This window comes from Quercus suber, unplaced genomic scaffold, assembly GCF_002906115.3.
Source record: "Quercus suber isolate HL8 unplaced genomic scaffold, Cork oak 2.0 scaffold_673, whole genome shotgun sequence".
Lineage (NCBI taxonomy): Eukaryota > Viridiplantae > Streptophyta > Magnoliopsida > Fagales > Fagaceae > Quercus > Quercus suber.
Genome location: NW_027070114.1, coordinates 174,736 through 199,456, shown reverse-complemented (window position 1 = coordinate 199,456; position 24,721 = coordinate 174,736). Strand labels below are relative to the sequence as shown.

Sequence of the window (24,721 nt, the reverse complement as noted above, 5' to 3'; positions counted from 1 at the left end):
AGCCTTTTTTTCTCCTAACTCTAGACATATAAAATGATTATTTTAAGAGCCGTCAATGAGTACACAAGTTGCACAAGTTTTGAGAAAAGTTTGTTCAAGCAAATTGTGACCGGAGACAAAGTTTCGCCCTAGTTCATCATTCTTGAAGAAGTTGTTGTGTATATGTACCATAGGGTTTTTTGACCAAGCATCTTTTTGATCTTCATCATGTGGATGAACTGAAAAACTTTGCAACCAACAATCTTCTCTAGTTGGTGATTGAAGTCGCGCATTGGGATCTGCGCAATTGGTTAGTCACGTACTTAGGAGTCGTGCATCAAAAGAAGAAATTGTCATTACAGAACAAGTCTAATTGGGTATTGGGGTAAGGGTTCAATTATAGGTTGGTATAAGGTACTGAGATTCATTTACTTGTAACCATTTGTTGTGATAATAGTGGAATTTCGAGGGTGGTGACCTAAACATCACTCGGTGGGGTTTTTTTCATATAGGTTTTTCCCATTCGTAAACAAATCACCGTATTAATTTATTTTCTGCCGCATACTTTAGTTATTGCTGATTTGTTTATGCTACCACGTGCGTTGCATGTTAATTTGATTAATTAATAAATTTGGGTAATTAATCAATTAATTCATCACAATGAGTCAATATATTTTTGGCCTACCAGAGGCAAGCATAACAAACCAAAGTATTGTGTAGCAAGTACCATTTAAAAAAAAAAAAAGAATTTAAAAACCCAAAATACAGTAGTAATATAACTGTAGCACTAACTCATTGGCGCTTTTTATATATAGATAATTATTATTAAATTTTTAACTTATATTTGCTAATTACGGTTTGACATTGGTCACTTTAGTATAATTCGGTCTAGTTTAGTTCATTTGGTTTATATTGGTCCAATTTGGTTATTTTGGTCCATTTAGTGTACTTACTTAAGAATGAGAAAAATACATGTTTGGGTTAAGGGTACTATCAATTATTTGAGTAATAACAATTACTATTATATGATAAGTTTTGATTAAAATGATAATCTCTTTACGAGAATGAGAAATTTGAAATTTAAAAATTTAAGTTGTACCAAAATAAATTAAAAAAAAAAATGTATAATATCAATAGTTAGAAAAATGGAACCACCTCAAAAAAATAAAAATAATATCAATAAAAAAGTTAAAATTATATATTTATAAAAAAGAGATAAAAAAATTACTATTAAAATTTTTTTAATTTTTAAAGAGAACAAATTATATACATAAACTATACACAAAAATGGCAATATCATGTCTAGAAATAATTATATATATATATATTTTTTTTTTTTCCCACCCAATATGTGGGTGTGCGAATGGTTATATATAAAGGCCAAAATGGAAATAAAAAAGGAAAAGGCTAAAAATGGACCCCAGCATATACAACTAAGAGACAGCTGAGATTAAAAAAAAAAAAAAAGAAAAAAAAAGGCGGACAGCAGCAAGCAAGCAATTAGATTTTAGTGGGTGTGGGTGTGTCTTTGAGTGTCGGCAAGCATTTGGGTAGGAAAAAAAAAGTAGAAAATTTGAAAGAGAAGGGTTAGGGGTATATATGTAAAATCACGAAGATGAAAAACAAAAATTTGAAAAGAGGGTCGTAGGTTGTGGATAATTAGAGAAATTAGTAAATTCATGGAGGGTAGACGAGGTTGGGGTGTCTGAATCTCTACTTTTCAGCAGAGAAAAATGAAAATTACTTTCATTCTTTCTAGAATTGGGCTTTGCTTTAAAATCAAAACTACTAGTAGTAGTAGTAGTAGTAGTAGTTGTTGTAGTTAAACAATGGATTGAGAGTTAAACAGGATTTTTATATTTTTATTATTTCTTGTTTGCGCATTGTTCATGTGTTGTTAAGTGTTAACCAGTAAAGATCAGAGTAGAGAGAGGTTAAGAAGTTAAGAGTTAGACAGAGTGTCGTTGTCGATTAGTGGAGTGGTCAGTGTCATCAAACCATATAAATTTAATCAAAAGCAACCCTAAAATCACATGATATATGAATCAGAATCATAAAATAATGAGAATGACAATTATTGACTACCACCGTCACCCACCCACCACACCCGAAAATATACGACTACTAGTCCTGCTAATAATAATATTCTTTCTATATTATACTATTAAAATACTAAGTAAATAGATTCTCAAGAAAAAAAAAAATACTAAGTAAATACCCAAACCCAACCCATTACAACATTATTATTTGCATGACCTCTCACCTTCCCATTCCCAGTTAGGCAGTACTTTCCCACAAACACACACTACAGATACAATACACACGCACACTGTTGTTTTGTGTTGTGTTCCTTTCCTTCTTAGAGACTCCAACAGTTCCAACCAAAGCAGCGTGATATAAGTCATATACTTGTTTTTTCTTTTCCTTTACTTGTTGCTTTTCTCTCTCTCTCTTCTCTTCTTTTTCACATTTCTCTCTCACTCTCTCTGGCACTACACCTATTCCCTTCTATCTATCTATCTCCAATTACGCAGTCTCACTCTCAGATCTACCCATCTGTTTGGGTGAAGGAGCTGATTGATTTCGATAAGATCTGGATCTGGATCTCGATCTGGAAAGGATATGAGCATGTACGGAAGGGATCCATGGGGTGGTCCCCTTGAGATTAACGCTGCTGACTCTGCCACCGACGATGACCGCAGCCGAAACCTTCAGGACTTCGACAGGGCTGCTCTCTCTCGCCCTCTCGACGAGACCCAGCAGAGCTGGCTGCTTGGCCCCGGCGAGCAGAAGAAGAAGAAGTACGTCGATCTCGGCTGTATCATTGTTAGTCGCAAGATCTTCGTCTGGACTGTCGGTACCCTTGTCGTCTCCGCCTTCTTGGCCGGTTTCATCACCCTCATCGTCAAGACTGTCCCACGCCACCGACACGCCCATCCTCCTCCTGACAACTATACCCTTGCTCTTCATAAGGCTCTCATGTTCTTCAATGCTCAAAAATGTAAGCCCCCCTCCCCTTTCTCTCTACAACTGCCCTTTCTTCTACTTCTCAAACCAGTCAACACTCTCTTGTTTTCTTTGCTTCCTCTGACTCTGACCCCTTTCCCTTTTTTAATTATCAACCTTCACTATACAATTACTACATCAGACATCAGACATAGATACATACTATATTTATTAATTCAAATTATTCACTTACTCTATTTTTATGTACATTAATCAAAGAAAAAAAAAAGAGAGACTTGATTAAGTCTTTCCTTCACATGCCCCATTAATTAAAAACACACACACAAAGCAATAATTTTGTTTCTTTTGCATAGCCCAATCAAATCTGTATACCAAATATGTTCTGTTAGCAGTTATATTTTTTATTTTTATTTTTAAGATTTAAGTAGCAACAATGGTAAAAAAAAAAAACCTCAAATCCTTATTAGAGAATTTTTATTATGGATTTAGTGATCCAAATTAAAAGATCCTTCATTTCTTAAGGGTTTTAACTTGATAATTGCAGCTGGGAAACTCCCAAAGCACAATAATGTATCATGGAGAGGTAATTCCTGTCTAAATGATGGCAAAGGCGAATCCGGAACATTTTACAAGGATCTAGTGGGTGGCTATTATGACGCTGGAGATGCTATCAAGTTCAACTTCCCTCAATCCTTTGCCATCACCATGTTGAGCTGGAGTGTTATTGAATACAGACAAAAGTATGAAGATGCTGGAGAGCTCACCCATGTTAAAGAAATTATTAAGTGGGGAACTGATTATTTTCTCAAGACATTCAATAGTACTGCAGATACCATTACTACCCTTGTTGCGCAGGTATATAGTATACTACACTACGTTATTAATTCTTTGCTCATTGCATTTAACCATATAATTACTGCGTATTATGCCTTATGCTTTGTCTGAACCTGCTGCTACTTCTACATTTCTGTATATCTAGGAGGAACCAGGTTTTTTTTTTTTTCCTCGATATTATGGGTTAGATCCCATCATTATTGACTTTATTCTACTTTTTCAAAGCATTTAGGAACTTGTATATTATTCTCTAGATGTTTTTCTTGCCAGGTGCCATGATTAAGCCATGTGATAAGTTATCAAACTATCGTTTAAGTTTGTCTTTGGATCTCTTGTGAAGTATGCAATTAAATGTAATAATTTGTCCCTTTTTTTGACAGGTCGGGTCAGGGGATACTTCTGGAGGGAGTACAACTCCTAATGATCATTATTGCTGGATGCGTCCGGAGGACATTGATTACAAACGACCTGTAACGACATGTTCCAGCTGCTCAGATCTTGGTGCAGAAATGGCTGCTGCTCTCGCTGCTGCATCTATTGTTTTCAAGGAGAACAAGGCCTACTCGCAGAAACTTGTCCATGGAGCCAAAACACTCTTTAAGTTTTCAAGAGAGCAGAGGGGCAGATACAGCGCTGGTGGTTCTGAAGCTGCTACATTCTATAATTCCACTCTTTACTGGGATGAGTTTGTATGGGGTGGAGCTTGGTTGTACTATGCAACTGGGAATTCTTCCTATCTTCAGCTTGCCACTACACCTGGTATTGCCAGACATGCTGGAGCTTTTTGGGGAGGCCCTGATTATGGTGTGCTTAGCTGGGACAACAAGCTTGCTGGGGCTCAGGTAATTTTTAATTATAGATGTGTTTGGATGTCAGAGGGAATATCCATAACTGGTTTCGTTGTACTATCTTCAAATGGTACTGTTTAAGTGTTTATGTTAATTAAGCTATTATTAAGTCCTAGTACTTAGTTCCCGAGTATTGGCCCCATGTTTTTAGTGCTATAAAGCTTTTCTGGTTGTATATCCCATATATGTACTTTAACCATGTTTCTTGTGTAATGTATATGTTTATTCGTATACATATTTGTCTCTTGATTTCTTGTTTGTTTCTACAGCTTATAACTGTGTTTTTATCAAAGATACTAATCCATACATGCTTGGTTTTGTATGTGAACACAGGCCACATTGTTGGTTTCCCTAACTGCAGACCTTTCAGTACACATAAACTGGATTTTAAAATGTATATATATATATATATATTAAAGATGAATTTTAAATCTTCATTCTCTCAAATTTCTTTGAAGAGGTACTTCTACATGATGTTATGTTGATAATGTTTCTGATTATGATAATTTTATTTGTATGCTTTGAAAACCAGCTTGACTAGCTTTTGATTTTGAAATTGCAATGATATTGTTGCACTGGTTGTGGACGCTCAGTGATGTATAAGCACATTGGATTAAGAACTTAACAACCTTAGTTACTTTTGATTTTGCTAGCCGTATGTGGATCATTTCTGACATAAGCTTGCTATCTTGTGTTAGGTGCTTCTAAGCCGTCTGCGGTTGTTCTTAAGCCCTGGCTATCCATATGAGGAAATTTTAAGAACATTCCACAATCAGACTAGCATCGTAATGTGCTCATTCCTTCCAGTTTTCACTAGCTTCAATAGAACCAAAGGTATGCATTGTAATCTGCTCACACTTGATCTTACATCTGGGTAGTGGACTCTATTGGCCTTATTTTGTTCTATATCTAGTTTAATGTGCGTATGGGGATGTCGCTCTGATTTCGGTGACCTCTTGCAGGAGGCTTGATTCAATTGAACCACGGAAGGCCTCAACCTCTTCAGTATGTAGTCAATGCAGCCTTTTTAGCTACGCTGTACAGCGATTATCTTGAGGCTGCAGATACACCTGGATGGTACTGTGGACCCAATTTCTATTCAACTGAGGTCTTGCGTGATTTTGCCAAAACACAGGTATGTGATGTTGTAATCCCTTCAGCACAGCAGTCTAGGGGACTTGAGTCTGCTCACATGATAATACATTACTGCCGATACATGATGGCAAATAACTCCATCTTTTACTGTGATGTTCTGGCAGATTGATTACATCCTCGGCAAAAATCCTCGGAAGATGAGCTACATTGTGGGTTTCGGTAATCATTATCCAAAACATGTCCACCATAGAGGTGCATCTATCCCTAAGAATAAGATCAAGTATAACTGTAAAGGAGGATGGAAATGGAGGGACACTTCAAAGCCAAACCCAAATACACTTGTTGGAGCTATGGCTGCTGGCCCTGACAAGCATGATGGTTTCCATGATGTGCGTACAAACTACAATTACACAGAACCAACCCTTGCTGGTAATGCTGGTTTAGTTGCTGCACTTGTGGCTTTGTCAGGTGACAGGACTACTGGGATTGATAAGAACACCATTTTCTCCTCGGTTCCTCCTATGTTTCCAACTCCACCACCACCTCCAGCACCTTGGAAACCATGAGAGGCTGTGTTGGTGCTCATCTTTTTTGTGAAGTATGCTGTATGACTTATGAATAGATGATTTTGGTGGAAGTAGTTTTTTTGGAATATGTGTCACCTTCAAGGTAAAAAGTAAATGCAAAGATGAGGAGGGAGATGCGCATAAGAAAGAAAGCAAAGGACAGACTTCCTAAAAATGGACTGGGGCCTGGTTGGGGGACTAAAGACCGGCATTAAGAATTGATCACTAATGTTTGGGAATGCCTTTGTTTTGGGTTGTGATATATGTAGTATATATGTAAGAAAACATCATGTATTCTTTAAACACAAGTTGACAGTTTGAGATTTGTTGACAAATAAATTTTCACTTGGAAGTCCCACGATTACCTTGTAGTTTTCTTCTTTTTTATTGTTTTTTCGGATTTGTTTTTGAAATTTTCCGTGCAGTATTCTTTCTATGTTGTGTTGTTGCATGGTGCATGCGGATTTAGGGGGTGTTTAGTTGTGTTGTTTAGACAACCGTTTTCGTTGTTTAAACATCACAATATGTATTTTTACAACACTTTTTTACTTGCATGTATTTCTATAATACTTAAATAACGTTACTAGAATAACATTAGCTACTGAAAAGCCATTCTAAAGGTGGTGAATTCATTTCTCTGTATACTGTAACTGTATGGATTGATTCAATGGGACTTGGTTGCATCACTATAGTTTCCAAACCTTGGTACTTTGTTAAACACCAAGCTTTGCTTCAACAAAGCTCCGATTAGATTGGGGGGAGACAAGGTCAAAAGTTTGACAACGGCCATAGTCATTTTCCCGGCAATCTAGCTTATAAATTTTCTTTTGGTGATTTTTATTTTATTTTATTTTACTTTTTTTGTAGAGAAATTGTCATCCTAGTTTGCCAGTGTTTTCACTGGCGATGGATGTACATATTTCCCAAAACTGGGATTGGATAGTTGTAGAGCTTTAGGTCAACAGTACTATAAAGTTCTTAGCTTTGCCACATGCTGGCTGACAATAACAGGATAGATTCGTCAGTGTTGTTGGATGAACATCTCAAGTAATTCTTTTCAGGAAAATTGTTTCGTTCAGCTGACTCTTCGCTTTTAGTAGGAGGGATAGAAGTTAAGAATTTAAGGCAAGAACCTCATTGCTACTTGTCCTCTTTCCCATGCATGGTAGATTCTGTGCGTTACTAAAAATGTTCACCATTAAATAATCTGATTTTGTCATCATCTGTCTTCTCCATTACATATTCTATTCTTTGCCCCCACACCACAGCCATCTGTGATCTGTCTTATATATACAAACTTCACCGCAATATCACGTTGTCAACTGCATTACCAAGATATGGAAGCGGAATTCAACAGCTCCTTAGAGTATACACCCACATGGATAGTTGCCATTGTCTGCTCCATCATTGTTTTAATATCTTTATGTGCTGAGCGTGGCCTTCATCGACTTGGAAAGGTATTCAAACTCTTCTGTCACAACCTAGTAACATCATTATTATAATGCATATATAGTAATGTAGTACCTCTTTAATTTGCTGGCCTTCTCTATATTCGTGGATTGATCTTTCTTTGGCTTTTGGCTGAAAAATACTTGGCCAAATTTCTCTCTCATTTCTAGGCTATGGAATTCTAGTCTGACTTGCTTTATTCATGTCAAATTTGATTGAACTTGCTCAAATTCTACTAAAATTGTTGGTTGCATTCTGACCCAAGAAAGTTGTTTCTGTATTCCTTTCTTCTTCTTGTTCTCCAGAGTTAGCTTTTGATTCACTATTGAAGTTAGAAATTCAGCTGCTTCACTGATCCAGTTTTGACTTTACAATGACAGCCCTCATTGAGATTTTTATCAAACATAAATTTTATTCTTAGTTCTAAACTAAATAAGCATAAGATGAGATGGTCTTTTTGACAAAATCGAGAGATTTTTTTTTAAAAATTACTTATATATATATATATATATATTTTTTAATCTGGTATTAAGCACTGCACCTTTGATGCATGAATTGAATCCATATGTGCACTGCATAGTAGTATATTTTATTACGTAAGAATGCGTTTGCATATATGCTTTAGAAATTGATTATGTACCATTTAGCTAACTCACCAAGATCCAGAAGAAGAATGCAATCTCAAATGAATTCTGAAACAAAATGAAGTGAATTAAGTCGAGAACAAGGGCAGGCCTACTAAACCAAAAGTGTTTATCTGAAGGCTTCACTCTAGTTCCATCATGGCCTTTTGCCTTCTTCTCCACAACATTATGCACTTCATGATTGTCTATGGTCGTCCTCTTTGTTACCTGTTCCTGTTGTGCTTGTGCTTCATGAGCCAAACGGGTGATTATGTGTTCTAACTTAGCACCCACAAAAAGTAGCAGCTGTCACTCCAACAAACTCAGGAATAAGTCCAACAATGTCATTCCATAAACAGACAATTAATTTTCACTTGGAATCAACAAAGCCACTTACAATCACTGGCAAAAAGGACAACCAAAAATACGAGTGCCACCCTGCATGTTCATTTCAGACACAACTAAGATATGAAATTCCAATTATGAAATGAGGTGAATCAATCAAGATTTGGAAATTACCTGCCACATTCAGTAGCAAGAAAACCACAACAAACAGCCACAGGTACCAGCTACAGTTGACAACGTTTATCTAAAAAGTCAAATTGAATCTTGGAAAATAATTCAATAATTAAATTTAAACCTCTCTTTGAGTTTTACCTTATGCCAACAACTTTTTTGAAATCAACTTCAAGTGTCCGCACCATGTATTTGTGAAAATCAAATGAAGTATTTTGTGGGCAGTGCTCCTGCAAGGAGAAAACAAGGGTAAATGGCATATGAAACAAAATAGATACATTTGGTACGTAGAAATGATGCAAACCTAACCTTGATGAATCCTAGTCGCAGTGCAGTGTAGTCTGACTTGGTAACAGAACCACGAAACTGTTTGAAGAATGATATCTACCAATAAATATAAAAAGCTGGGTGTCACCGCATTCATTGGATATAAGCCTTCATACCAGGAAAACATATAGGAAAAAATGTTTTCAACCATTTTATAAACAAACATAATTGCATGCAAAGTCATAGAGCAGTACTTTAAACTCAAACAGAAACAATACACTGCTATGTGCAATATGATGGATTTATTATGAATAATTAAATAATTGGAATTGCCCTTGTTTCATGATGTGTAGTTGAGCCCTATTGTTTACAAAGACATGCACAAAATCTAGTTGAGTTGTTCTTCATTATGCACAACACTGTCCTTTTTTCTTTCTTTCTTTTTTTAATGTCTTTTTAAGCATTTTTGCCATACATGTAGAGAAAATTTATCTGTAGTACTCTTTACAACATTGCTCATTGTGTATGCATCAGCTTGTTGCTCGTTGCCTACCATTGTGTGCATTTGAAAGGTACCTTTGTGTTTAATTATGTGACAGAAATGTAACTGTAATTCATGAAGAATAACAATCCATTATGTTTTGGCACCAGATAATTCTGTTTTGGTTTGTGACTGCATTAATCGTGAAGCTAGACTAGACCATCCATCGACATCACATAAACCATGAAGCTAACAGATGTGTAGATAGATTGACAAAGAGAGGAAGAGAGCAATCAAGCAACATGGAAGAATTACCCCTAAGGAATGCCCCATGGTCTGCTAATTTTGTACAAACGCTCCTAAAAATATTAATAAAACTCCCTCTTCTTTTTAAAAAAAAAAAAAAAATTTAACTACTAACTTTTTGCATAAATGGAGATATTTATGACTAATTTCGGGATATTTTGAAGTGCATGAGATAAGCTTTGAGTTCATCCACTTAATGAAAGGAAAACAATTACAGTTACCTTAAGACTGATAATTTGAGAATTTAATTATTGCATAGATAGGTTCAAACTGACCATCCAACTTACAACTGCTGCCTTTCTCCAATATCCTTGTGCGCGTTGTTTCAAGAACTCATTGTGCTCATGAGCAAGAGTGATCTCTGCTGGATCTGCACAAAATATTAAGAATTCATACATGCGTCCTAAACAAACCAAAAACGTCTAAGACCATTCAGGGACTTTTTAAAATTCTTGTTCATGTTACCCTTTCTGAAATTTCTTGCCTAATTGAATCCTCCCAAACCTTCCATTGGCGTATCTACATATGTAGAAGAAAAACTATATATATTATGAAACACTTATTTATCCAATTTCCATCAACAAAAGCATAAAAGGTGTAAAAAACTTCTTAACTGAAAATCTAACCCAAAACATATATACATTTTCAATGGAATCAACAGTTAGGCATCAATATATTACCCTAACTCCTCCAAGGAACATTGTAGAGACACAGAAGATCACATGAACAAGTGCCAATACAAAGATGAAAATGTGTAGTTGATGTAATGCTTCCAATGATAACAATGGAACCTTCCCCTGAGAGAGAGAGAGAACCAATTATGTAACAATAAATCAATTGAATATCATCTTCAGTAGATAGCATATACAAATGTTTGCTTGGGGTGGAAGATCCCATACCTTTTCCATCTATAAGTATCATTTTCCCTTCCTTTTATTAGTTAGCTACCTATCCATGTATCTTTACTGTATTCTCTAATGACTAGGCGGAGTAATCCAAAATTTTCCACCCGCATTGCATGGCTACACCTGTAATCATGTGTACTTGCAGCGAAGGCGTACATATTCTTTATTTTTATTTTTTTATTATATGTCTGTATGTATGTATCACATTTTCATTACTTGTTAATGGTCATTTATATATAGGGCAGCAATTTAATTACAACAACAACAACAACAACAATAATAATAATAATAAAAGGCTAATGTATAAAAATCAGTTAAAATTACAGGACTATGATATACCTCATGGCAGTGCCCTGAATTAGTATCTTCAGACAAAAGCTGTCGCCGATTGTTAGTAGCTAGATTAGAGTAATGTTCAGAACCATTGGAGGAAACAGTGCCCTCTTGCATGGAAGCATGGTAGATGAAAGATGAGTTGGTATGCTTATGCGACTTATGAAACCTTGAAAGGCCGTTAATAGAAGGGAAATGAACCCTAAAAGCATCAGTTCTGTGACAACAACAAAAACAAAATCAGTAGCACATTGATTAGACTTTGCAAATAATGTAAAAATTTAGGCATGGTGAATTTGCAAGGCAAAATTAATCATAAAATGAAAGATGACTAGGATTGCAAACTTGGCTTTAATTACTCTTAATAAAGTGAGAGAGAGGGAAAGAGGAGCAAACCTTCCTTTAATTTTGTTAACGCTTCATATAGTTTATCTTGACCCTTACGCTTCAGTAACTGAAATGCAAACCAATGCAACAAGCAGCAAAATACTTAAAAGACTCCCCACTATGCATCAAAAAATATTCATTATAAAACCATTCAATAAAATAGAGTTCGTTGTCATAATCAGAGAAAAAATGTTAAAAAGGGCCAGTGCAGTTGTGTTTTAAAAAGAAATGTTCTTGAGAACCTGTTTTTTGGAACAAGCAAACAGCAATTTTTTCCTGTAAAGTTATCATTAAGNCTGTTTTCATATTTTATTTTCTTAGAGCAATGATCGCAGCAAAATAATCATATTAGGAATATAGAGCACAAACCTGTAGATATAAAGGAAAGCTTCAGGGACCATTCCGGCAACTGATCCACATAAGTAGGGCCAAAACCTCATACTTGTTACCACAATGGCATAGTTGAAAATTGTGTAGGGAAAAGGTGAAACCCTAAAGAGAGCAACCACTTTGAATTGATGGAACCAGCTTCCTTCTCCAGCAAGTCTAATCATTTCAGCTTTATTGGGCCATCTCTTTAACCATTGCTGCACAAGTAAGAAGAAAATATGAAGGACAAATAAATAAAATAAGGCTAAAATGCAATTTTCTATTAAACCCTCTTTGTTTGGGATCTCTTCTAGATCAATAATTTGATTATGAAAACTCACAATTTACACTCAAGTATTACAACAAAGTTCATGTGCCCTTCCATCAACATCTGCTAGAATTTTGCCATTATCCCACCCAAAAGCAATGTCATTTTGGACAACAACAACAACAACAACAAAATAAAAAATAAAAAATAAAATAAAAGCCATTTTTTAAGCAAGTCAATGGCAAAAATGTGACAAACCATAAGGGGCACATTGACATTATTGTTATAGGGCATAATTGCAGTTTTTGAAATTTGAGGGACCAATTAAGAAACAACCCCAAACTTAGAGGGTGTAAAATGCATTTTAGCCTAAAAAAAATTGCCCACTTCATTAAATCATCATAAGCTAAAACCAAGTAAGAAACTTACATGAATGCGATCACGGAATAATAGTCCAATCAAATAGGGAAGGATCATCCCAATGGTTGTTCCAACCATGATTATAACGAATCCAAGGCCATATCCAAAAATCATTCCAGATAACCACATTGAAGGGCCAGAAGGGATTAGGAACACAGGGAAAAAAGCCAGAGAAGCAACAAGCACGAGGGCAAGAACGGGACGGCCAAAGGCAGTGGCTTCCCACTGCATGAGAGGGATGAGAACCTACAATTAAAATGATAAATCTTTAGGATAAAAATTAAGCAAAATGTAGAGTCTCCACATGGCAAAAGTACTTCATAAGGGGTAAAGTTTTGTTATTTTTTAAATATATCCTCTCTTGTTAAGTTATATAGAACAGAGCATGATCGACAAAAGATACTTGCCTACATGGCAAGGTTAAAACTAGAAACAGGGCTTCTGAAAATTTTCATGGAAGCTAAATCAGTATGTAGTAAATTTGGAGATTATGGTGATGTCTCAATGCTAAAATATCAGCTCAACTGCTCAAAACTTATGCAAGAGTAGAGATCCTTTTAATGCCTGTTTTAAATTTATCCCTCTGCATTGTTCCTTTTTACAAGTCTATTTACAGAATATAGCAATTTTAAGATGAATTATATGTAGTTAAGATTGACTAGGATGGAACTAATAGATTGGTGTGGCTACCAGCACCGAAGCATGGATTTCAAGTTAAAAGTTATTATAGAGTTCAAAGGATAGGGGTGAGGGAGCTACCCCTTTTTCTTGGAGGAGCATTTGGAAAGTTAGAGTTCTACCTAGAGTCGCTTTCTTTACATGGACTGCAGAACTAGGTAAAATATATACATACATACGCATATGTGTGTGTGTGTGTTTGTGTGAGCATCGTGAACACGATGTTCATTTCATTCAATAAAAGTCTTATTACCTATCAAAATAAAAAAGTGTGTGTGTGCATTGATAAGTAGGGTAATTATTAGTTCACACACCTTGTTGCATGCATAATTTATTTTTTGAACTGAAATCATTTGAAGTCACAATTTTAGTTCAAAAACTAAAATGTGTGTACACTGTGTAACAAGAAATGTGTAATAGACACTGCCCTTGATAAGTAATACTAGAGAAAATATTGACAATGTATAATTTGAAAAAAAAAAAGGAGATAATAGCTGCAGATTGGTGCTATATGTGTAAATTCAATGGGGAGTCCTTAATTCATCTTCTTCTTCATTGTCCTATTGCTATGGAGTTGTGGAACTTACTATCATGTTAGTTTGGTGTCACTTGGGTCATGTCCAATTCAGTAATTGACATGTTGGCTTCTTGAAAAGGGAATTTGGGCAAGCTCAATAATGGAGAATTTGGATGATAGCTCTGTCATGTCTTGTGTGGTATACTTGGAAAGAGTGGAATACATAGTTCCAAAAAAAAAATAGTTATCTATTCTCAAGACATTATAAGAGAGGACTTCCAATTCCTTCAATTTTTCACAATTAGTTTTTTTAGATCTTAATCTCTTCTTTCTTTAGTCCCTTTGATGCAGGACAAATTACGGATTTTTCTACGTTTAGTTGTGGTGGGTTTAGAGTAAGAAAGAAGAAGAATTAGAGAGAAGTTAGGGCTGTTTAGGGGCTGTGTGAACAATATCCGTGAACAGTAATGTGAGCGGTAACCCTAGAAAGAAAGAAGAGAAAATAAAGAAAAGAGAGAAAGAGAAAGAAACAACAAAGACCAACGTGTCTATTGCTCAAAACACTCAATTTTATTAATCAACTCATTCTACCCCTTCAATACATTGAGCACCCTATATATATAAAGACTCTTACTTGTACTAGTAGTATTAGTATTCCTAATAGTACAAGGACTACTATTTAACCCTAATAAATTAAACCAAAGCCCATACATAAAGACCCATAATTAAATAAGACTCATTAATAAAACCCATGGCTTATAACTATGGCCCATACCCAACAATTGTAAAATTACTAAAATACCCTTGACTCAAGAATAACCAAATAAAATATAAAAACTTAATTAACTATCATGGACACTTATTCTTGGGCTTTGCCTTAGCCTTAGGCTTCCAAAGAGAATATCCTTTTTTTAACCATGTTATGATTCCGCCATCAACTCTCCCCCTCTGAAAATAGCTCGACTCCGTTGAGTTAGGAGCTGGACCAAGAATGCCATCAGAAGGCACAATTTTCCGAATAAGGAGGGTACTCTTCTTTAACTTCAAGTTTGGCATGTCTCTTGCACATGTGAGAGTGTAATTCTCGTTGCCTTCAACAACAGAATAAGTATTGGCACGTCCAGCATGGTGGGCATCGCGATCCCATATCCATGGCTGACCCAAAATTATGTGACAAGGCTTAAGGGGCAGCACATCACACAACAGTCTCCTTAAGCTTGCCAATTTCAAAGGTGACTAGGCACTGCTTATCAACCTCCAACTTTGTGTTTGTGACCCATGCAACATAATAAGGATTCAGGAGTGGCTCTACTTTTAATCCCAATTTCTGCACTGCATCCTCAGATATTGCATTAATACAACTCCTAGTGTCAATTACCAAAGAACATATTTGTTTCTTGCAATTAACTCGAGTTTGAAAAACCTTTCCCCTATGATAGCAGTCTTCATTCACTTGAACATCTTGGTTAAATGCCGTAAGGAGTGGACGAATGATGCCTAGCATACCCTCATCATTAATATCTAAGTCGTCAAAGTTCAGTATACCCACATCAGCCAGGTCTGGGTCTTCAACATTGTCTTTCAGGTTAGCATTGAGAGGTTCACAAATCTCTTCTTGAATTTCGAGTTGCTTGGATCCCATGATTTCCTTTGGACTAGGACTATCCTTTTCAAGCATAGCAACTAGTTTTGAAGGACATTGAAAAGACATATGGCCAAAACCTCCACAATTAAAGCACTTTGCTCTAGAATTAGAACTACTCCCTTGTGATGTAGAAGTATTAGAACGAACATTCTTGTTTGGATGATAAGAATTACCTTGAGACTTATCAATAGACTTCTCAAAATTAACATCCACAATTGTTCTCTCACCTCTAATATTGCTTGCCACTGGAGCTCTCATTAAGGCCTTCTTTTAATCTCCTCTTCCATTTGGTATGCAATTTGAATTGCATCTGCCATGGTATAAAGCCGACTTGCAGCCAAACCCAAAGAAATATTAGGATTCAAACCTTGGCTATACATAGAAATCATCACATCTTCATTCCATGGGAATCCCGATCTCATAGCCAAGCCATAGAATTTGTTGGTATATTCTTCAATTGAATAACTTCCTTGCACCAACTGTGCAAATTGTAAGTGGGCTCGCTGCTTGTAATTAGGTGGTATAAAGTAACGAGTCAGAGCACTTCGCATGCCTTCCCACGATTGAATGGCAATATAGTGAGTTTGTTGGTAGTTTTCCCACCATATTCTAGCTGTCCCTTTGAGTTTAGCTTCCGCAAAAAAGAGTTTTCGCTCTTCACTTAAGCTATACCATCTGAAAAAGCTTACAATACTATGTAGCCAATCAAAGAACACCTCCGGATTGCCCTCCCCATAAAAATCACTAACTTCTAGTTTAACACCTCTATCCGCATCCATTAATCGAGGCTCCCCATAAGAACGGACCAATGATGGATGCCAAGGCTGATTCCCTTCCATATAACCAGCACCTTGAAGAGGAAAAACAATATTGGGTTGTGTTTGCTGTGGGTGCACCTGAATAGTCCTTGGAACAAAGGAATTTGTGGAAGAAAAAGGCATTGAACTTGAGGGGAATACAGTGGCTGTACTTGGACCTGATTTGGGGAACTAGGGGCCTTGATGAAAGGTGGTTTCAGCAGAAAATTTGCTAAGAACGATTGCAGACAGCTTGTTGAATTCACCTCTCATAGCGGATAAGTTATCCAATTTTGTCTCAATGGAATTCACCTTCTCACACATAACAGATTCAAAGTCTTCTTTGCCTTCGTAATCTTGAGAAAAGCCTTGAATTGAGACTCTAATTCTGCGTTAGTCACCATTATTATTATTATTATTATTATTTAATGAATTCTGTCAAGCAGTTGGCTGAAGAAGATTTTCACAAAGAACTTGTGGTAGGATTTTTGCTCTAATACCAAATTGATGCAGGACAAATTATGGATTTGTCTACGTTTAGTTGTGGTGGGTTTAGAGAAAGAAAGAAGAAGAATTAGAGAGAAGTTAGGGCTGTTTAGGGGACCAAAGTGCATATTGCTCAAAACACTCAATTTTATTAATCAACTCATTCTACCCCTTCAATACATTGAGCCCCCTATATATATAAAGACTCTTGTACTAGCAGTATTAGGATTCCTAATAGTACAAGGACTACTATTTAACCCTAATAAATTAAACCCAAGGCTATACATAAAGACCCATAATTAAATAAGACTCATTAATAAAACCCTTGGCCTATAACTATGGCCCATACCCAACAATTGTAAAATTACTAAAATACCCTTGACTCAATAATAACCAAATAAAATATAAAAACTTAATTAACTACCATGGACACTCATTCTTGGGCTTTTCCTTAGCCTTAGGCTTCCAAAGAGAATATCCTTTCTTTAACCATGTTATGATTCTACCACCACCCTTTTGTTTTTGTTGCCATGTTTTGGTATACACCTAGTTTACTATGATAATGCTCTATTTTGCACTTTTTTATTTATTTATTTTTTAAAAAATTCTGTTGCAAATTTTAAAAACTATATTTACAGATAAATTTGATTTTTGAGTTTTAATTAAAACTTTTATTTTTATTTTTATTTTTTTAAAAAACAACTTGGTGATGAGTGATGACCAAGGGCACAAAGTGATGAGATCAAAGATTAGGTCATTTCCATTGAGACTCTTCACTGCATTGAATTTAACATGGTACATTATGCTGTCTTAGTCATACATATTATTGCCAGTTGTTAACAACATTAGAGCAGTGAGATTATCAGAATACTGTGCAGTTGTCAAAATTCTTCGAAGGAAGAAAATCCAAATTAAACTATCACTTTTATCATAAAATGCCTCAAGAGATATTTGCTGAATTGGAGTGTCAGCACAGGTATGTATTATCAGTATCAACTTCCCCCCCCCCCCCCCCCCTCTTTTTCCTTTCCCCCTTTGACCCCTGTAGCCACTCTCACCCAATAAAATAGCATTAAAAAATATATAGATTAAAGCAGTTGCAGTACAAACAAATTTAAATAAAAAAATAAAATTGAGAATAAGAAGTACCTTCTGGAAAATAAATGGAACTCCCCATTTCCAGGAAATGAAAAGAAATATTATCACCACCATGCACCATAAAAAGGCTTTGATCCACCACATGAAAGATTTAGTCCTAGCTTCAGCTTGAGGTTGTAAGATATCAGTTTCCACTGAATGCAGTTCATTTGATATGACCAGTCTTGTATATTCACTGTTCTCTCTCACATGATGCCCAGAGTTTGCATGTTTTGCTAACTCAACAGACGAGCTTGTCATCTTTATCAAGAACTCAGAAGGCTAAGAAATTAAAAAAATAAATAAATAAATAGGGGGAAAGCATAACTCATAATAAAAAAAATGAAAGTACTTGCAAATTAGTCATGTAAAAAGCACAAAAGTTTCACAAGGGGTTAAGAATCCTGAATGATTCATGTCAGGGAATGTGGGAAGTGGAATACTCAATCATCATCTTGTTGAAAACTAAATGTATGCAACACCATTTCACATCACATGCAATGTTAGATCATTTTTAAACAGACAAGTCTTTGTTTCCAACTTTAAACTATACTTTTCATATCACTGTTTATGTGATAGGTGGTGGCAAAGTGTGAATACATAAAATATGTGAAGGATCTGGTAGGAAAGTAATCGATTTCCCAATCGGTCACAATCTAATTACCAGTAAAGTAAATGAAAAAACACAGAGACAAGAGTAAGCTTATTATCTCAATTCAACATGTAGATGTAGTATTGATGAAAAGGCCAAAGGTAAGATAGTAGTAATTGAAGGTTTAATTAAATCCATAGAGAAGATAAAATCAAGTAGCACTGTATAACTAAAAATAAAGCAGTCTGAGTGACAGCCACAGGTAAGATAGTAAGTAGTATTTGCTTAAAAGGGAGTATTATACTTATAAGATTAATTAAATTCCTCGGAACAACAAACAAAGTAGATAGATGCAGGTTAGGTTGGGAGTGTTAGAAGGGCATGGTGATGACGATAGACAATGCAGTAATTGGCAAAAAATTTATGAATATAAAATGAATTCATTGGAAAAGAAGAGAGAATTGAAGGGGAAAAGAGGGTCATTTACGGTAATTTGTAAGCATTTTGATAATTGAAGGGGGGAAAGGAGAGAGGGGGAAAAAAAAATCATAAAAACATATTTTGAATGAAAGATCTAAAATTATTGCATTAGAAAGAGATAGCTGCAGTATAGTGGTGGGATTATAATGCAAACAAGTAATGAATTTTATCCTAAAATCCTAATCCTCCGAACGGCCAAAGTAGTGTTGTGTTCCAAATGATAAAAAGTAAGTAAGTAATAATGGGTGGGTTGTTTTATTAAAGGAAGGAATGAATGAACTCCAACGTCGTCTACAACTTCAACTCCTAGTATTTAATTTATAGATTACTGTTATGTGTTTTGTTGCTGCTAAGAATAGAAACAAGATTAACAAATACCAGCTGACCCAAAATCTTAAAAAAAAAAAAAAAGAATTTTACCTTGGAAATAGGATTCCCAACGGAGAAAGAGGAGTTGGTGGAGGAGGTCTGCCGCTGGGGTTCCGCCACCAAATTGGGCTGAGTATTAGGGGTGTAGAAGTAGAACAGGTGGTTGTGTTGCCTTGCAATTTGCAAGCAGAACTTTGAATCAAACTTCAACAACCAAAACCAAACCAACCGATAACCAATTTCTTTTCTTTCCTTTCCTTTCCTTTTTTTCTGTTTCTCTTTTGTCCCTCCCTGCCAGTTTCATTCTCCGCGTGCCCCCACGCCCACCCAACCCGACTTTTTCACTTTTTCCTCTTTTTATTTCTTTTCTTTTTTATTTATTAGTATTTTATTTAGTTTTTAATAACATTAACTTTTATTATTTATTTATTTTTAAATATCATTTGAATTTTATTAGTTTCTCCACTACGCGGAATTGGAACTCTATTTTTTTTTTTCATAAATAAAAAACTTTACCCTAACTAAAACTCACATTTCTCTTCTTTATTATTATTATTATTATTTTATGGATCAAACTTAATTACAGTGCCTTAGGTGTTATTTCTTGGATTTTCTTTTTAAAATTCAATCATGTGATTACTTAATTAAAAAATACACTTTTATCTCATGACAAAAAATTCACATGGTTGAATCTTAAGAAGGAAATCTAAGAAACGACACTTAAATACTATATATAAGTCTTGTCATATATATATGTATTAGCCTTAAAGGTTTTTTTTTTAAGGCTAAAGTATTTACCCCCAAATTACTTCCCCAAACCAAAAAAAAAAAAAAAAAAAAATCCCAAAATTACTATTAATTAAAGTTTTAATAGTATAATTGTCTTTTTTTTTTTTTTTTGATACAATATAATTGCCTTTCTAATCTTTTATATAGTTGTCTTGTTTTGGTCAAATTAGTATCCACTTCTCTCCCATTATTTTTTTTCACAAAAACTACGATCAATTTTTGTATATTTAGTTGGCTTAATGAGACGATATTCCCTTCCTTTTAAAATTGATTTTTTTTTTTGAAATATAGATATAATAGTATTTCAAACTTATGACAATAAGTTTTATGATAATTGCACTTTATTAACAAAATAAGAGAAAATATCCTTCTAAAAAAAACAAAACAAGACATCTATTGATATATATATTAAGAAAAAGACATCCATTGATATTTGGTGTACGATCTTTTGAATCAAAAATATTTTATTTTAAGATAAAATACCTTACCAATTGAGCAAAATTAAAATCTACTTTAATTAATACTATAGGGATAAAGGCCCAAAGTCACGTATTGGGCCTTAGGCTTGGTCCGAGGGCTTAGGATGGTCTGAGAAGGGCCAAATTATCCTGGGGGACTCCAACTTGAAAGTTTCATTGGTCAAGAGCAAATTGAAGGTGATCCAAGGAGCAACACCTCCTTGGATATGACAAATGCGACCCAGATCAGCATCCCCATGATCAAGGTGATCTTATGGAAAGCTCTAGCAATAAAGATGGACATCATATGCCTACAAAGAACGACAGGAATTTAGGAATATGTGGAGAAAAGCTGTCACCACTGCATTAAATGCATTGCAGCTACTTTTCTGACCGCATTTATGTGGAGAGGACTCCTGAATAGTGTCAACTTGATCACCGCAACTCTTAGAGAACCAGAGAGGGTGTCTGATGAGACGGGTACTCGAGTAGTAGGTTGGATGAATGACAAGTGGAAGGCCAGGATCACCAAAAAAGAAGTATATAATGTGGGAAACCCCTGAAAGTGAGGGGGTCGGAAAAAATAGGAAAAAGAACACTGTAGCAACCAGAACTGCATTTGTAATTAGTTTCATCGATTTGTATAAACATTTGCCTCCTCGACAATACTTCCACATAATTTTACGTACTTTGTTCTTGCATGATTATCTTTTAAACATTTCCTAACTTTGGACAGATTCACTAGGACCTAGTTCTTGGATCCACTCTCTATAAATTTATTGTGTTGGGCTCATTAACCCATAATCCAATACATATTGGGCTTGGGCCGCCAAATGTGCCCTTACAAATACTTTATGTCTGAAAATGTCTAGAACTTTGTGATGACATTTGTTGTTTGTAAAAATTTCTAAAGCTTTGATTACTTGTCTTTCTAAATTATATTTTAATATATTGGCCAAATACCCTTTGAAGGTCAATTATAATTCTGCACAATTGTCTGTCAATTAAAGTAATGGGTCTTTCTTTCTTATTTTTTATTTTTTTAATTCAAAGAGATGATTTAGTAACAAATTCAAACAACAGTGCCGCGAGCTGCCCTTAGACACCTTATTGAATTCCTAAAGCGATTTTGATGTGTTTACAAAAAAAAATATCCATCACAATATTCATGTGCGTACAATAAATCTATGGCCCGGTGAGGAGAAACAAATCTTTTTGTTTTCCATAGGTTTAAGCATGGTTATAAACGAAGTTAGTTAGCATAATATTAAAAGTTCAAATTTGTTCATTTACTTATATTTTGAACCCAAGTCGAGCTTACCAAAAAATATTATATGTTCTTGGTATATTTTCTTATGGAATAAGCTCAAGCATGTTTATGAATTACTTAATTGACTTATTCTTTTTCCTATATATAATAAAACCATAATTAAATTTTTTTACTCATTCCAAATTTCTGAATTTTTACTACAAAACAAATGTTAATATTATCAATGAATACAAATAATAAGTTAATATCATATAAACCTATATAGAAGCTTTCAAAATCTAATACCATGTCTATAGAAGTATATTTTTAGACAAGTATACATATAAAATATGAGATTATACATATCTATATATATATATATATAGTTAAATCGAGTCTCATATTCATGATTTTATTCACGAACGCATTATTATGTTTGAGGTTGGCTCGTTTAATAGTCAAGCTTAAACTTGAGCTTGAGTTTGACTTGTTTATTAAACAAATGAATATAAATAAGTTTTTTCCCTAAGCTTGATTAATTTCTAGTTCTAAGTTTAAGTATAGAACTTTTCATTTTTAAAAAGTACGCAACTTTTTATTATTAATGGTTGAAGATTTGGATGAGAATAATGGAAAAGATGTTGTATAGTACACCAAGGAATGGGGAAATGTCTATGTGGTTGGATCTAGACCTTATACGTGAAGTGGCTGTGAGCAAAGAAAGAGGAAACGTTGGCTACAAAGTTATATCCTTAGCTCATGCCAAAGGTGTGATTGCCTTAGGAAGGAAGTAAGATATGCATCTGACATACTACTCAAGCACTCATGACCTTCTAAGGTCAACAACTATAGAAACACCCCTTATTGGCTGAGTACATGTTAGACCACTTCAAGGACACATGTATCACCTACAGTACTCCTGATGCCCTTTTCATTGCCCAAGAGTTGTTCCCCAGGCAATGGCAAAGTCACCTACCCGCATGCCACAGTGCTGATGTTGGTGTACTTTCTCTCCGCTAGTCAGTAAATAGTACCCCAGCTGTGGTAAGGTCAAAAATAGGAAAATGATGACTTGACACCTGTCTTTGTACTCAGCCATATTCCTCAGATTATAAGAGGAACATGTAGCTAGACTTTTAGGGTAAGAACCCAAGTAGATCTTTTGAGAAGAAAGTAGAAAGTTGACAAAATAGAAAGGCAGAAAAAAAGGTCTCTCTTTTAAGGAAGAATATCCTTATTGTACAAGGGTTACCTCTTTTTCCATACAATACAAAGTTGAATAGAACAAGAATGATTCTTTCTTGCTTAAATCGTGGTTTTTCATCCCTTTTTAGGGTTTTCCATGTATATCTTGTGTCTACTTTACATTTTTGCAATCACTTGCTTCTTCTCTAGACTTTGTGATGTCAAAGCTTCGTATGAATTTTAGTTAAGTTATAAAATAAATATTGTTAAGACTATCAATAGATGTGTTGTGTGTGGATCCCTAAATCTTAGCATCTTAATATATTGTTATTTTCTCTCAATTTAAATTGACTTTACTAAACTGTAAAAAATCTCTTCAATTAAACTTTATTATTTTAGTTTTATTCTCTTGTGGTATGCTAATCAATTTCCTTTTCCCTGTGGATTCAACCTCGGACTTACCAAGTTATTACTTCGTGACAATCCTGCACTTGAGAGCATTATTTAAGTCGCAGCAAGTTTTTAGTGCCATTGCTAGGATTTAGGCAATTAGAGAAGCGTTCCACTTCATTTGGAGAGGTTTCGGCGTCAAATTTCTTCACATATTTGGTAATATCTCTCCAAGTCTTTTCTTTTTAAGTAGTTTAGTTTTCCTTTAGAGTTTTTTTTTTTTAATTTTTTTTTTATTGTTAAAGGTATTTCTTTTCTTTTTCTTTCTTGCTTTACTATTGCATGCGTGTTTGGTGTCGTGATAGTGATAATTGCTTGGTTAGAATTGAGTCTAATAATTTGTTTGGCAATTTATCTGATTCTTTCACATATTCTCACACACTTGATATCATGGTGGACTTAGAAAGTAACCATGGTGATGAGAATAAATTAAATAATGAAAACTTCCATGCTCATCAACACATTAGAACTCTTAGGGATTATTTGGAACCTACTAGGAATAGTGCACCATCATGTATCATTTTTCCAGCTAATGCAAATAATTTTAATTTTAAGCTCAGTATGATTTCATACTTCCTAAATTTCATGGCTTAGATTCTGAAAACCCTTACCTACACTTTTAAGGAATTTGAGGAGGTATGTTATACCTTCCATGACCAATCATGCAATGAAGAGACCACTAGGTTGAAGTTGTTCCCTTTTTCTCTTAAAGACAAGGCAAAAACTTGGCTTAATTCTTTGAGACCTAGGTTAATTGGTACTTGGCAAGAGATGCAAACTGAATTTTTAAAGAAAATTTTCCAATTCATGGGACTAACACACTTAAAAGACAAATAATGAATTTTTCACAAAAAGATAATGAGACATTTTATCAATGTTGGAAAAGATTTAAAGATTTGCTTAATGCTTGTCCACATCATGGCTATGGAACTTGGCGTATAATTAGTTTTTTCTATGAAAGTTTAACTCCAAAGATGTGCCAATTTGTAGAAATGTATGTGCAATGGTGAGTCTTTGAATAAAGCTACTGATGAGGCTTTTGATTATTTTGATCTCTTAGCTGAGAATGCCTAATCTTGGGATACCACTGATACCTCAAATAGGTCTAGAGCATCCATCAACCCCTTTGGTGATGGTAAGTACCAACTTAGGGAAGATGATGACCTTAGTGCTAGGGTGGCTAGTATAACTAGGAAGCTTGAAGCCATGGAATTAAGGAAAGTCAATGGCGTCAATATTACGCCTAAAATTAATGAGATTTGTACAATTTGTAAAA

At 34.9% G+C, this 24,721-nt stretch overlaps 3 protein-coding genes and 1 non-coding gene across 4 annotated transcripts; 1 reads left to right on the top strand and 3 right to left on the bottom strand.

Annotated features, from left to right (window-relative positions):
* Positions 1 to 2,275: 2,275 nt before the first annotated feature.
* LOC112027607 (endoglucanase 25) lies at positions 2,276 to 6,660 on the top strand. Its single transcript, XM_024060258.2, has 6 exons — positions 2,276 to 2,980; positions 3,491 to 3,801; positions 4,161 to 4,622; positions 5,327 to 5,462; positions 5,591 to 5,763; positions 5,888 to 6,660. Exons 1-6 carry the CDS (start codon positions 2,602 to 2,604, stop codon positions 6,287 to 6,289), a joined length of 1,863 nt encoding a protein of 620 aa, XP_023916026.1. The 5' UTR covers positions 2,276 to 2,601; the 3' UTR covers positions 6,290 to 6,660.
* Positions 6,661 to 7,710: 1,050 nt separating this feature from the next.
* Positions 7,711 to 11,847, bottom strand: LOC112027599 (MLO-like protein 13). Its single transcript, XM_065766009.1, is given in 14 exon segments — positions 7,711 to 7,770; positions 8,275 to 8,310; positions 8,395 to 8,667; positions 8,759 to 8,799; positions 8,881 to 8,930; positions 9,019 to 9,107; positions 9,187 to 9,261; positions 10,207 to 10,309; positions 10,398 to 10,450; positions 10,612 to 10,728; positions 11,176 to 11,276; positions 11,279 to 11,386; positions 11,566 to 11,623; positions 11,821 to 11,847. Coding segments are annotated over 14 exon segments (1,191 nt in total).
* Positions 11,848 to 11,858: 11 nt separating this feature from the next.
* On the bottom strand, positions 11,859 to 19,645 carry LOC112027614 (uncharacterized). Its single transcript, XM_065766012.1, has 4 exons — positions 19,366 to 19,645; positions 17,886 to 18,155; positions 12,623 to 12,859; positions 11,859 to 12,143 (listed from the first exon to the last, which is right to left on the bottom strand). Exons 2-4 carry the CDS (start codon positions 18,132 to 18,134, stop codon positions 11,874 to 11,876), a joined length of 756 nt encoding a protein of 251 aa, XP_065622084.1. The 5' UTR covers positions 18,135 to 18,155; positions 19,366 to 19,645; the 3' UTR covers positions 11,859 to 11,873.
* A 4,618-nt stretch (positions 19,646 to 24,263) lies between these two features.
* On the bottom strand, positions 24,264 to 24,370 carry LOC112027618 (small nucleolar RNA R71). The gene has a single exon (XR_002884508.1). It is a non-coding gene; the product is annotated as a small nucleolar RNA R71 (small nucleolar RNA).
* Between the last annotated feature and the right edge of the window lie 351 nt (positions 24,371 to 24,721).